The sequence below is a fragment of the Neomonachus schauinslandi genome, chromosome 7 (genome assembly GCF_002201575.2).
Source record: "Neomonachus schauinslandi chromosome 7, ASM220157v2, whole genome shotgun sequence".
Lineage (NCBI taxonomy): Eukaryota > Metazoa > Chordata > Mammalia > Carnivora > Phocidae > Neomonachus > Neomonachus schauinslandi.
In genome coordinates, this window is record NC_058409.1 from 84,182,678 (window position 1) to 84,197,709 (window position 15,032).

General features: G+C 38.4%; 1 protein-coding gene across 1 annotated transcript in view; it reads left to right on the plus strand.

Moving 5' to 3' along the window:
- CAMK4 (calcium/calmodulin dependent protein kinase IV) overlaps window positions 1-15,032 on the plus strand; it is a 201,352-nt gene that overhangs the window by 118,689 nt on the left and 67,631 nt on the right. Inside the window, exons 3-4 of the mRNA XM_021698985.1 lie at window positions 4,145-4,207; window positions 6,200-6,282. Of these exons, the coding sequence (XP_021554660.1) occupies window positions 4,145-4,207; window positions 6,200-6,282 (146 nt within the window). The remainder of the gene's footprint in view (window positions 1-4,144; window positions 4,208-6,199; window positions 6,283-15,032) is intronic.

Sequence of the window (15,032 nt, forward strand, 5' to 3'; positions counted from 1 at the left end):
GCCATTAAAATTGGATGTTTCAAAGGTGATTTCATGGCAATGAAAAGGAGATATTTTTTGAATATTTAGGGCAATTTAAATAGAGGAGCTAAAAGAGTTTTTAAGAAAAACCCCAAGTGCCCAATCCATTTCAAATTGACAACTAGAACAATAAAACAATATAAGTGGAAGACAAAGTTCTTAATAATCTGATTAGCAGTAAAATGCAGTAAACTAAGGAGGCAGGACTGTAATTCCATGGTTACGTTATGATAGATAAAAAACTTAAGAAGGCGCTGTGACTGGACAAACTCCTTTGGGCTTCTTCAGATTCCTTTTGTCTACCAGTTGTCCGGACCCGGGAGAGCTTCATTGCCCACTGTCCACAGCATGCAGTTAGGCCAACCAGACACACAGCTGAAACTTCTGGCCCTTCTAGCCACTTCTAGATTTGAATGAGATATAACACCTCATGAGAAGGGGTATGGCATCACAACTGCTGAAGAGACTGGCTAGGCAACCTAAAAGTCTGGAAAAGTTACCACCGTAGGGCCAGATTTCCACCTGTGGGCAACAGGAGGAGTAGGTTCCAAGGTAGGTGAATTCTCCCTCTTTCCTATGAACTTCTTCAAGGCACGATGGCCTGGTACAGCTCCTCTGGACAAGTACTCTGTGCCAGGTGGATGCAACTGCCCATATGACCTACTGTTTCTTTACAACTCATTATGACACAGTGGCCAGTGTGCTGGCTGCACTGTGTCACCTCTTACCTTGTTGGACTTCCCTGTGTCCCTGCTCTAACTGCACCTTCCAAATAAAACACCAGCATGTTGATACTTGCCTCACATTTGTTTGCTGGGGGACCTGGGCTAAAATACATCCCCTAACTTAGAATTTTAGTAATATACATTATATATTTTATAATTGTGAATTGTTAGTAATAAAAAACTACCATTCTTCAAGGTATTTTGTAAATAGTGAAGGTAATTTTATGGGTTTCAATTTTGTAATATTTATTTGTTAAAACCATCTGTTGGTGCTTCTGAAGATGCTAATTATAGTAGCACTTGGAAGCTAATTCCAGGTCGCAGTAATGACTGTTCAGATAGCTGCCCAATGACTTTTGTGGTAGGCTTGACAGTTATTTTCTAGAAAAACATCACTGATGCTGAGTGGTAAGATAAGGGCTCAGTCTCTCTCCTGGCCTTCCCAGGGGCTTGGAGGGGGAAGTCAGAGTGGGCATGAAACACTAATTTCTGGAACAAGAGGAATATAGGAAAGATGTGAGATGATATGACAGTGAAGAGGCACACCTGTGTGACCTTCAAGATGTGATACCTGTGGAGGAACCACTCCCCAAAGCAGGACCACCTAGGAACTCTGAGACTTTGTTTCAAAAAGATAGCAAAAGGCCCTCAGTTTATCTCTCTGGGAAAGACTTTCTGACCTCAGTCTTGTCTTGTCCTGGCATATCACTCGTTTATCTGTCCATTTCTCTTTTGTCAGCTTCTCCCTTTCAACTCTACCTGCTCTTGGTTTCTTTGGTTGGCATCACTCTGACTTGTAGTCCAGGTTTTGTCAGTCCACTTATTCTCTTTGGTTTTTCATGCCCCATTTTTCTCTAAGATCCCTCTTCTAAGATTCTTACCTGCTTCTCCCTTGTCAGCCTCCTCTGAAGTCATGACCTGCACCTCATTCAACTGGGACTCCAGCATTTATTGAAGGGAAGAGAGAGGAGACTGTGTTCACATTTTTTCTTTTATTTAATTATTACTAAATTTTTGTTCTTTTCTGTCTGCTTTCTATTTTAAATTGTATGACATTAAATATTCTGGAGTAGTAGTTCCCAAGCTTTTGGGCTTTAGGAGCCCTTTATACTCTTCAAATTATTAAGAATTCCAAATAGTTATACACATTTACTACATTAGAGATTAGAACAGAATTTTTTAAAGTACTTATTAATTAAAAACATAATAATAATAAACCCATTACATTTTAACATAAATAGTATTTTTGTGAAAAGTAACTAGATTTTCTAAAATTAGAAAATACCTAGAGAAGAGTAGCATTATTAAAAAATCTCTTTGCTGTCTGGCTTAATAGAAGACAGTTTGAAAGAAAAAAGAGAAGACAGTTTGATTCTCATCTGCTTCTGCATTCAATTTGTTGTTTTATTTCAAGTATAGATAAAAATCTAGCCTCACTCAAATATGCAACTGAAAAAGGGGATAGCCTCACTTATGACCTGAAAGAATCTCAGGGGCCCTAAAGTGTTCTCCCGTAACACTTTGAGAACCACTGATCTGGAGTACACTGGAAAAATAATTTTCCTTTTAAAAATTGTTTTTAAAGAGAAATTCGTTCTGAATTCAAAACAAATAACTATATTAGAAGATTGCTTGTCCAGATAATCTGGTGTGTTCTGAGTATTTCCAGAGTTCAGATAAATTAACTCTCAAGGAACTAAAATATAATAAAAAATTTTAAAAAGTCATCCCAATATGTAATATATGGGACATAACATGGTAAAAAATAAATTTACTTAAAATGTGTATTTGTATTAGAAAAACTTTTGTTTAATATAAATATATGAAAAAATTAAAGGATCCCACTGACTTTTTTTATATTGATTAGAAATATATGAAAACAAGAGGGAAACTTTATATTGCATAAACTCTAAAAGTGTAGTGAAAAAAATAAATTTGAATACTAACAGTCTTTTTTACCATTTAAAAAAAATTTTATTATTGAAGTATAGTTGACATACAATGTTACATTAGTTTTGAATGCTAACAGTCTTAAATAAGACATGCTTAGGTTCTTTTTTTTTCTTAAAAATTTTTAAAGCATTATGCAATAATGAAAAATAGATTTATTTTGTAATAGTGAGGAAATCCTTATTAACCTGAAGAGAAGATTGTGATAAAAACAATTTGTATCCACTGCATGATTCCTCTTATATGAGACATCTAAAATAGTCCAGCTCATAGAAGTAAACAATAAAATCATGGTTACCAGTGGATGAGTGAGGGGAAGATGGGGAGTTGTTCAAGGGGTATAAAGTTACAGTTATACAGTGTGAGTAAGTGCCAGATATCTGTTGTACGACATAATGCTTATAGTTAACAATAAAGCCTTGTGCGTTTAAATATTTGTTAAGAGGGTAGATGTCATTTGAAGTGTTCTTATCACAAACACTCACACACACACACACGTGCAACACAAAAGGACACAAGAAACTTTTGGAGGTTATGTTGATTTACCTTGTGGTGATGATAATACAAGCATATATGTATGTCCAAACTCACCAAATTATATACATTAATTATGTGTGTTTTGGGGGGGTACCAGTTATACCTCAATAAAGCAGGAAATATAATAAAAATAATAATTAAAAAATAAAGATAATCTGTGTCCAAATTTTCTTCATAAACATCTGCAGAAACTGAACTAGAGCGTGAGGCAAGAACTCTTTGAAAGAGCTCTGTCAGTGTCATCTGCCTGTTCTAGCAATGCCTCTCTTTTTCAAAGATCTTTCATTTGATACAAGTAGAGTATTAAAAATGGTCACTGGTAGTGGCAGACTCTGTCCTCTTTTGCTCTCACAATTTCAGAGAAAAAGAGAATACCTCTTTCTTGATTATGTGAGCAAAAGTTCTGGGGAGGGCCCTGATTGGGACGACTTGGGTCTGGCGGATATCCCTGACCCAATCACGGTGGCCCGGGAAGAGGATTCTGATTGATTCGGCTGGGATATGTGCCCACCTCTGTGTGAGAAAGGCGGGTGAAGTGATTGATAGCTCCAGTGGGTTTGGGACAGGGATTCATAACAGAAAAGAAGAGGAGGAGGAGACAGGTTGAGATGAACTTGTGCCTTAGTGGTGAGAGCAGTGATTTTTGAAATAGGGCCATGCAAGAGGTTTGACAAGTTGTGCTCCACATTTGGAACTAGTTCTGCTTTATGTCTGGAGCAGAGAAGAAAGACATACAACTGAAAAGGCGGGGGGGGGGTTGGAAAGAGACACAAAAAAGCTTAAGAATGAGCCTCTCTGCCAATTACCTGATTGACCCAGATGATTACTGCCATTTCTGATTCTCTGCTACAGTTAAGGCATTTCTAAGGTGGGAGTTTCTTTCAGTTTCTCTCTTTCATTTTGCCTTCTAGGTGGACAAAAAAATTGTAAGAACTGAGATAGGAGTTCTTCTTCGCCTCTCACATCCAAACATTGTAAGTGGTTTTTAATCTACTATTTCAAATAATCTTCAAAGTTGTAGACTGGCATTTTTGTTCTTTGCTGCCAGTGCTGATAATGAGAAGGGGATACTTCCACCACTAATAGGTAGCCACTGTGGTCTACCTCCTGTCCTCATGTGATCACATTTTCCATTTCTTTAGCTGAATAAATCTTAAAAATAATACCACTCGAATGAGTTTCAAAATGGAACAAGTTTCAGTAATATATACCATCTTTGTTTTCATGCATAAAAGGATAACTAAAAATTGAAGAGTTTTGTTTCACTCTAACAAAACACGGGCTTTTCCCTTTTGTGTGCCTATCTTATTAATATGCCATTGCTGAAAAAGCCTGTGAAGAAAATGCATTGCTTTCCATAGTCATTTCAGTCTCCTTTGAGAGAGTATCTACTTCAGAAACAATGTGAGGATTCAAATAAATGATGTACTTGAATGGGAAAAATAAAATGTCCTCAGAATCTCTGCTCTAGGCTATGTCCAGACAAAGGAGCTGAGGGAAAGGTCTGGCAAAAGCTTTCTTGAGCCAATGAAGTGAAAAGAACAAAATCATTTTCCAGGCCATAACTTGAATTGAGCCAACTACTTAAATAAAATATTTTACTCACTTCTTTAAGAAAGTTGTGGTGTCCAGGAGGATGACTAACCTGCAGTGCTTAGTTAGGCTCCAAGCAAAGTGCTTAAAACTTAACATATGGGTTAGCAATGTAGGCAGCTATAAGTAACAGAAAACTTGAATACGGTAGTCTAAACAAATATTTTCTTTATGTTATAATCAGAAGGCAGACAGTTGCTAGCATTGGTTCAGCTCCTCAGTGATGCCATTCAGGACCTAGACATCTTCCACCCTCATGCTTTTCCTTCATGGTCCTAAATGGCTGCTCCACAGTCTTCACAAGTCTTCAAGTCTATACTCTAGAGAGAGAATTGGAAGGGCCTCACCAACAGAGTATGAAGAGAAGAGGAGAGGCTTTTCCAGAACTTACAGCTGCAGCAAAATTCTCTTCAGATTTTATTGGCCAGAGCTGGCCACAAGATCATCACTCCTCACTGCACAGAGACTGGAAAATTGGGGAACAGAATTATCATAAATGGCTTAGACCAATCATGATCCATAATTTGAGGCTAGGCACCTTGCTTCCCTAAACAAAATCTGTTTGCAGGAAAGTAGGGGGAAGGAGCTTTGGGTAAGCAATAAACAAAATTTACCACATACAATCACCACTTTTACATTATCCACCTTTTTCTTTCAGTGAAAAGCCAGTGTGAAATTTTCCTCAAATGTGGATCAGCCCTGGTCAGTAGATTCTCCGATATATTGAGGGAAATATCCAAAATTGGATGGATTATCTGAATGTGATTTAAACCCATAGTCAATCAAATCAATGCCATCCCTACTTTTCTGAGGATCCCTTTATCCACCAGCAACTTTTTCGCTGTTGAGAGATATCCTTTCTGTACAGACAGACTTTTTTGAAGAAGAAGAAGAAAATGTTTTTATTAATCACAACATGAAATTGACATGACAGACTTTAACCTGGTCCCGTTCTGCCTCAGATCCCAATTCCAAGTTCGCTTTCAGGAGGAAGAGGCATTTGCATCACTAGGAACCATGATGCTTTCAAATGGTTCAAGTTTTGTTTGCTTGCTTTTGTTTTTTAATTCTGGAGCAATTCAGAAATTGTGATGTTCTGGCAAAATTTAGGAAGTGTTTCTAAGTATCTTTCAGCTTTCAGCTGTCAAAAGAAAAAATATAAAACTCAAAAGGACCTTTAAGGAAATGAGGTAACCGATAAAAACAACCAGAGAGTGACAGATGGCTTCTTGCTACCAGAATGTGGTACCTTTATTGACAATGATCCAATGTATTACTATTACAGAGAGTGTTATTTTAGTCATAGCGTTAGCTTTTTCCTAGAAAGTTGAAAATAAGGAATTTATGATTTATTTTTTAATATCTTTCCCCAGATAAAACTTAAAGAGATATTTGAAACCCCTACAGAAATCAGTCTGGTCCTAGAACTGGTCACGGGAGGAGAACTGTTTGACAGGTGAGTTGGTCCTAGAAATCTAACCAGAGACAGGTTTTGCTTCCAGGCACCAAAAAGTATCAAAGGGAAATTTCTCCTGATGATTTTCATAATGACACATCATGCCACTTGATAAATTCTACTAAAATAAATCATAAGAGGAGTACAGAATGGAGAGAGAGTGTTATTTGCTATGATGTGGGTAGGTGAAAATTTGCCTTGCTTAGTGAGTAAAAAATGGAACACTGTAATACCGGTTTACTTTTGCAAACATTTACTTTCCCAATAAAAACAGATTTCTAAAGTCATTCTAAATTTAAACTAAATGGTAGCATTTATGAGACTATTTCATGAGAAAATATTTGATGAATATGCCTGAAAATCTGATAGAGCATAGTATAGGCAAACAATATGGAAAAGAGACAAAACCTTTAAGTTTTAAGCACAGCCCTTTGCTGTGCTCATCAGGGTAATCAAAAAAGAATGGAATTAGGGCGCCTGGGTGGCTCAGTTGGTTAGGCGACTGCCTTCGGCTCAGGTCATGATCCCGGAGTCCTGGGATCGAGTCCCACATCGGGCTCCCGGCTCGGCGGGGAGCCTGCTTCTCCCTCTGACCCTATCCCCTCTCATGCTGCTTCTCTCTCTCTGTCAAATAAATAAATAAACAAAATCTTTAAAAAAGAATGGAATTGGAAGAAGACAAAGTGACTAAGTAGGTACATATTAGAAATGGTTAGAAGTTGTTCTTGTTGGTTAAGAATGGTTTAAGAGGGAAGTAGGGTGCAGAGAGAAGACAAGAGAAAGATTGAGGGAACTGCTGATAAAGCCTGAGTGCCTCTAGCGCAGTCAATTCTCAGTAAATGTTTGCTGAATGGATGAGCAACCAATATAATGAATGGACTCTGAGGAGAAAGAGATCTTGCAGGGGATAGGGTTAGAATTTGTCAGGAAAGGAGCACTCCTACCCCTCCTCCCCATCCCAACTCTACCTGGTTCAGTTTGCTGCCTGCTTCAAGAGCTTCCAAAGGTATTCATGTTGGTTTTCAAAGGTTCTGTCTGTTTTTAATGTTCCCCAGTGCAGATTTGGATCTTCAGATTGCAAGGAGTAAAATGGTCCAGTTTGATTGGAGCTACATACGTATCTTCAACAGATACATGATTTTTCTCATATATACATTGAAGTTTTCTTAGAACAAGTTATGTGAATTATAAGGCTTTAAAAATTATAACATTTTAACTCTATCCATACTTTACAAGTAAATGAATCAACTTTGGGAAGTGAGTATCAGTAGCCTGAAGACATACACTTCTTGTGGCAGTTGGCTGATAGTCATCTGGATTCATGGTTCTAGATCCTGACTTAAAGGGCAAATACTTAACCTAGAGTTAAGTTCTCTGAAACTCAGAACAAATTTGAAGTGATTCTCTGCTGCTGACGAAGCTGAGACACTGACCCACCAGAAGAATAATCTTGTTCTAAGATCATCATGTTCCCTTGTGCTTAATGAAGACTCTTCTGGCCTAATTTACTTGAATCTTACCAGAATTGGCCAGAAATGGCTTCTTTTTCCACACCTCTATAGCTCACTCTTTCATAGACATATTTCTTCTTTAGGCACATTAACAGAGTCAATTTAGTTAGATCCTGCTGCCTTTGGAGCCATGAGGTCTCTCTAAGGAGAACTAACATATTTCTCTGCTAATTATGGTCTATCTGAGAGAAATACCATGTTCTTCAATTGTAAATAACTGCAGGACAGGAATGTCACACTAAAGCCATCATCTACCAATAGCACTTACTATTTACCTACTTACTTCTATTTGTTCGAATTATTTTGGAAGCAAGTCTCTTTTGGTCCCTCTCCAACCTCTTTTTCGTGAAAAGATTCTGGTTCTCTCATCTTGCAGTCTGGTTGATGTGATGGGATAGAGTTAATTCAGCTCTAGATAAAAATGAAAAACTAAATATTGTTGATAAATTTCATTTACCAAGATAAATGGATGAAATATTCAGATTTAATGGAAGACATCTAAAGAATGGCAGATAGCCAGTAAAGCACTCAATCACTTACAAACTCTTAGCAGTCTTAGATCATAGACTTTTCCCCCCTCAAATGTTGTTGTCCACATATCTGTTGCCATATCTGAGATGAACTTGGTTTCTGCATTAGGTTACTTAATTCTATAGTTATGTTTAAAATTGTATCAAGCCTAAAACATATCCTGCATTATTATCCATGTATTGCTTTCTTTCTTGAGAGTTAAAAAGCATAATATGGTCTCTTTTTCCTGTACTTAGGTCAAAACCAAATCCATTTGATTGTGATGATCAAAATTCATTCTTGTTCTAATGATGATGTTAATAGTTTCTAATGAATGAATTAATGGAGCAATTGATGAAGAAATAATTGTTAGTCTATTATAGTCAAAATGGTTGTATTTTATTTATTTTTTAAAGATTTTTTTAAAAGATTTTATTTTATTTATTTATTTGAGAGAGAGAGTGAGAGAGCACCAGAGGGAGAAGCAGACTCCCCACCAAGCAGGGAGCCAGATATGGGACTCGATCCCGGGACTCCGGGATCATGACCTGAGCCGAAGGCAGTCACTTAACCAACTGAGCCACCCAGGTGCCCCAAAATGGTTGTATTTTATTAGCAAAAAATCTATTCCATGATGCTTTTAAAAAACTAAGAGTAGTAAAAATCCAAGTGGAATCTGCTGTTTCATGTAAATTGCATAGGACAGTTGATTAAAATTTTTGGAATAAAGTCAGTGATTTTTTGTGTCCAAGAAAATCTCCCCAAAAGCCCTTTACGAAGTTATGATAATCATGGGAAAAAGAAAGCTCTAGAGGTTTTCTGTTTCATTCTTCTCAATCTCAAAATAATTCTTAGAAATTCACTGCGTTTTTTTAAGTGGACACAATGTGAGGTTGTTTGCTGGAAGGGTAAGTTTTCATTTTTTTTTTTTCAGAAAATGATTATATTTGAAAGCAGCTAATTTAGCAGTATCCTTACACTCATCTGATTAAATTTTTGAAGAGGTATTTTTTTCTCCTGATTTTTGTCTGACTCCGGTATCAGAATATATTATGGAGTATCAAAATATATTAAGGATTTTTAAATTGTCTTTTTTCTGTTTTCTCCTTGGGTTTTTGCTTGCCTGATTATGCTTGTTCAAATGCCAAACATTATGTATAAAAGATTTTGGAGTATGAGGCTTTAAATGTTGTAACCTTCCCAAAAAAGCAGGCAATAAAGGTAAGGAGCAGATCACTTTATTCCAATCAGATTTTGGGTTGACTCAAAGCTGGGCTTCCTGAAGGCAGATCTATTTCTTGTCAACTCTTACTCATAGGGTTTTGCTCTTTAAGGGTTCCAGTTTAAGTCAGGAGATTGTTCCAGGGCCCCCTTTCTTGACAGACCCTAAATGCCAACTTCTGTTCCCTCCATCCTGTGAGATGGCCAGAAGCTTTGTTCATCTTCTCAGCCTGTTAGCTACTGATGTCAAGTCAGTAAATGCATCAGTAAATGCCTTTAAAGGGAAAGCAGAGGCATTCGATGTTAGGTTTGCTTTGCTGGGTTTTTCTTCTCTCCTAGATCTTGGCTCCTGAAGCCTTCACTTCCTTGGTAACTCTCTGTTGTCTTCAAATATATATATATATTTTTTTCAAATATATTTTTAAGAAACATTCTATTTAGCTTGTTTTCATTGTTGTTTCCTGGAGGCTTGTCTATCCCACTGTTGCTGAGAACAAAAAAACAATATATTTAGTTTTAAAAGCCCTTTCCCAGACGCTAGTATGTTTTCCTCTTTTATATCAACCCTTTGGAGTAAGGAGGATGAAAAAGCATTATCCCCACTTTACAGAGATGGCAGTGAGAATGAGGAAAGGTAAATGATCTTCCCAAATCAGGCAGCCGGACTATCTTCTGGTCTAGCTCTGCTTCCTCATGTGGCCTCACTGTCTTTCTTATTAAATCCAGTTAGTCCCTTTCAAATTATTTCCAAGAGAGTAAACTGTTGTTTATTTTATTTATGGAGAATCCATGATGTATTTGTTGGTCCTATGCAAAGCTATATATTTACCCCCACTCAATCACTCTTCAGGTGTTTTAAGGTATTATTGTATTTTTTTCAAGAGAATAAGCTGAAGAAATTAAGTCATAAAGTCAGGCTTGACTACAAACTTTTTTTTTCAGTTTTTCAAACTGAAAATATTCTTTTTAAAAACTACAAGTGGTCAATAAGCAAGAAAAGTAGTGGTTATGTTTGGAGACTGTGCATTTAGCCTATTAATCACCTGACAGAGTCCTAGTATATCAGTCCTTATAGTCATCTCTACTTCAGCATTTCAGGGCTCTCACCATTGGTGGAAATGGAATTTTCAGGACATTGTCATTAGAAAAAATTCCAGAAACAGAACTTAGGGTTTTATCTTGCCCAGTCTCCATAGAGTTGTGCCACAGTTGGCATTGAGATTAACCAAACTTAGAATACATCTTAATTTATAAAGACTGTTGTGTCAAAAATTGGTCATTGATGTAACTTGTTTAAAGTGAAGATCTATAAAATCTGGTTGTCTAAAAAAGGATAATTAGTCACTATAATGAGGGCCATTTTTGAGTGCCTGTTGGGGTCCTGGCAGTGGCGGGCATTTTACTAACCATGATCTCATTTAATCCTCACAGCAACACATGTACAAAGTAGGCCTTGATATATACATTTTACAGACCAAATAACCAGGACCAGAGAGGTCCGTTCACTACCGTTAGGTCACTCAGCTTATACTGGGTCTACAGCAATAATTAAATGAGATTGGACTCAAGTGTGTCAGACTCCAAAGCATATGAGTATTCTACCATGTCATGCTGCTGCTATGGGAGCAAATGCTGCAAACACTCTTAATACTTAAAAACAAAACTTCAAAGTAGTAATGTAACATTTTGTCTTACTTGGGTGTTGGCTTAACTTAAATATTAATATGTATATAATTATTTTTCAGCCATTGAAATTTTAAATACATCTTCTCTTTATGCAGTTTTATCTGACTGTATGTGAAGAAAACATACACTTTTATTTGGACTAGATTTATAGTCTTTCTAGATGCTGGGCTATAAAGGGAAGGATCAAGGTGAAGTAGTAGTAGGAGACACAGGATAATTGGAGGCTTATTAAGTATTTTAAGCTGGCACACTGGGAACACATTAATTTGCTGGTAGGAAGAAGCCCACAAGCTGGAGAGGTAGGAAAATCTGTGTGAGTGGGACTTATATTTGGAACAATATCCCAGGGAACACAGAGGGAATAAGATTTGGAGTCAGATAAAAGGATTTGTTTAAAATAGAAAAAGTTTCTCTCTTCTTCAGAAGCAGAAAGAATCAAGAGACAGAAGGCTCAAAGGACCTAGAGTAGTCACAACAATGTTGTAAAAAAAGAACAAAGTTAGAGGACTTACTGTTGGGGCTGGGATATAATTCTGTTCTACTAACAAACTAGTTAAGTTAGCCTGTTACACTTTCATGGGTGTTGGAAAAATTTATGAGACTCCTGGGTCAGAGATGAAGGACTTGACTACTCACGGCACAGTGAGCATCATGGGCATCAGCAAGTTTGTGTCATTTCCCTTCACCCTGCAAATTCCATGGGGGCAGCACAGCAGGCTTGGGTGGATGCCTGCACATAGAGTGGCTGTGTTCCAGGAGAGAAAATAACTGTACATAAACTGGCAAATGAAGAAACAAAATGTACAATTCCACTCACCCATGAAAAGGGATGTTCCTTCAATATGGATGAACCTCAAAAACATTATGCTAAGTAAAAACAAAGAAACAAATAGGAAAGACTACATATTATATGTCTCCATTTACATGGAATTTCCAGAAGGGTCAAATCTATAGCTACAGAAAGCAAAGCTATGGTTGCTTAGGGCTGGGAATGGGAGTGTGTTGGGTGAGAGGAGAGTGTAAGAGATTTAAGTAGTTCAGACTTCTTATGCTCTATTTTAACAGTATTGTTGTAGAAGAGAAATTTATCTCCTAACAATGGCTGGGAGACAGTGGACTAGGGCACTTGAGGGAAGAAGTGGTGAAGTTTGTAAGTGGGAATGGGAGAACAGACTAGGGCAAGAATAAGGATTTTTGAGGAACACTGAGGGTCTACTGAGGCTGGAGGTTGTATGTTTTTGGAGAGTCTGGTCTGTGCTATTTTACACTGTTGGCTAAACCTATCCATATCTTTCATGTAGCCATTGACGTTATCTCTTCTTCCCTTGGATTTTATTCTACCTTTTCAGTTTTCTCCTTTTTTAAAAAAGATTTTATTTATTTATTTGAGAAAGAGAGAGCATGAGCACAAGCGGGATGAGGCAGACGGAGAAGCAGCCTCCCCACTGAGCAAGGAGCAGGGCTCCATCCCAGGACCCTGGGATCATGACCTGAGCCGAACGCAGATGCTTAACCAACTGAGCCACCACCCAGGCACCCCTAGTTTTCTCCTTCTTAATCTCTTTCGTGAGTTCCTCTTCTTCTTTCCATCCTTTAAATGTCCACCTTTCCTAAAGTTCTTCCTACATTCTCTGTAGGCAAATTGGACACCCTCCTGTGGTTTCAACCGCATTGTTGATTGCTGTCTTAGCAGAGATGAAAACTGTATTTTCAACAATCTGCTAGACATATTCACCTGCGCATCCCATAGTCGCCTCTAGATCAGTATGTCCTCAAATGAACTCAGCATTCTTCCCTCCACTCTCAATCTTGCTTCCTCCTTCTACCTCTGAACTGACTTAACATCTGAGCTGGTCAGCATTGAATTCTTCCTCTTCCTCTCACTCTGCCCAGCCCGCTCCCCATAACTCTTTCTCTGAGCAGCCTTCAGATCCATTCTCTCTCCCCTTTCCCACTGCTTGTGCCCTTTGGGGCCTTCACATTCTCTTTCCCATTGCCACAGACTTCTAACTGGTATTCATTTCACTATCTTCTATCCCTCTATGTTTAAAGCACTGATTTGATCAGGTCAGCCCAAAAGTCTACTCCCTAAAAGTCAGTTCTTTTAAGCATGGCAAACAAAACAACTTAGTCTGGCCTCATCGTAGTCTTCTGGCTTCACTACCCACCTTTATTCCCTTTTCACCACTACACTAAGCAGAGCACAGTGCCTTCACCTTCAACGGGCTCCTAGTCTAGAAGAGGGAAAGTAAAAATGGAATATGGACCTGAATACTATTTTTCAATACTACCATCATCTCCCAGAAATGTGTTAGGGCTTACAGAGGCAACCACAATATCACAAGATAAAAAATAAATAAATGAGGACAAGGAACTAAAGAGGAAATAAAAACAAGAATCAGTACACAAAAGACATATCCTAAGATACTTTGTATTTGCTAGAGGTTGGCCACAGATGTGGTGTAAGTCTTCATGTGGGGATGATACATACTATAATTGGGATATAAACACAATCTTTTGGGCACAAAATCAGGGGGTCTTCTAAGGCAGAAATGGCTTCAGGGAGGAATAGAATCTTTGAGCTGAATTTTAAGTGAGAAATCAAAAATTAGCAGGTAAAGGGTAGAGGGAAGGGTAAAGGGATATCCAAAAGCAGAGCACTTTGGCAGGATTAGAAATGAGTACCTTAGTCTCCATTTTAGAAGCTGTCCTAAACAGAAAGCAAGCAGCTGCTAGATATTTATCAAATGAATGACTGAATAACACTGTGCTCCTGGACAATTTATATTACATCTTTGAGTCAGGCTTTTCATTTACAGTATAAGAGAATTGGGCCAGGGCTCCCTTAGGCCCATTCCCAGGTCTACAGTTTGATTCGACCTCCCCTTTCTCCTGCATTGTCCTCTCCCCGACCAGCATGCACAACTCCCTCACTGTCTCCCAACTTTCAAATTTAACAGGAGTCAGTAGTGTTAAGCATTTTTGAAACTATTATTTAAGCATATGAATTTCTGGAGACCTCTCAGAAAAAGCATCAATATAGACTAAGATGCCATCAATGAAATGTGAAGAGGCAGTGAATGAAGCTTATAAAGGACTGATAGATTTACACAAGGTACAGCAGAATTCACTTTAATATACGTAACAGCGGGGTGATGTACTGGCAGCCCCTAAGACTTGGTTCCCGAGCCTCCTATCTGGGGCTTTTACCCTATGTCACTCGATCCTTCAGTACACATTGTCATCAGACCAGTGTCTTTCTCCCAAAAACCTACAGTCATCTAATAGCACCTCCATTTGAGAAAAAGCTGTCATTGGTGGGGAGAGCAGTGGGGCTCCTAATTTACATGCCAGGAAGTCGGAGGGCCTCAGGATATGACCAGATTAGAGCTCCTCGGCTGCCTCACTCGTGCTACTGCCAGGCTGGAGATGCGCTCAATTCAATTTGCAGCAATTAAGGTGACGGCAACAAATGCACAAAAGTCATATTTTCAAGCAGATCCATGGAGAGAAATAGGCATTGCCTTGCTTCTTCACCCTGCAGTTTTAGAATGATGAGAAGGAAAACCGTTCCAACTGTGCGGAAGAGGAGCATGCACACCCGCGCAGCCAACAGTGGCAGCAGAAGGCACCGTCTAGGCCAAAGAAGGCCAGCGGAAGTCAGAGAATCACAGCCTGGAACACGCCCCTGTCATACTGTTCTTCCTTCCCCGATCTGCAGATGTCAGCTAGGCCCATTAGTGACTGAGGGACCTGTGCAAACAAGAGCTCAGGGTAGCTTTTTGGGTCCTGTTGTGATTAAAAAATCCTAGAAGAGATTTT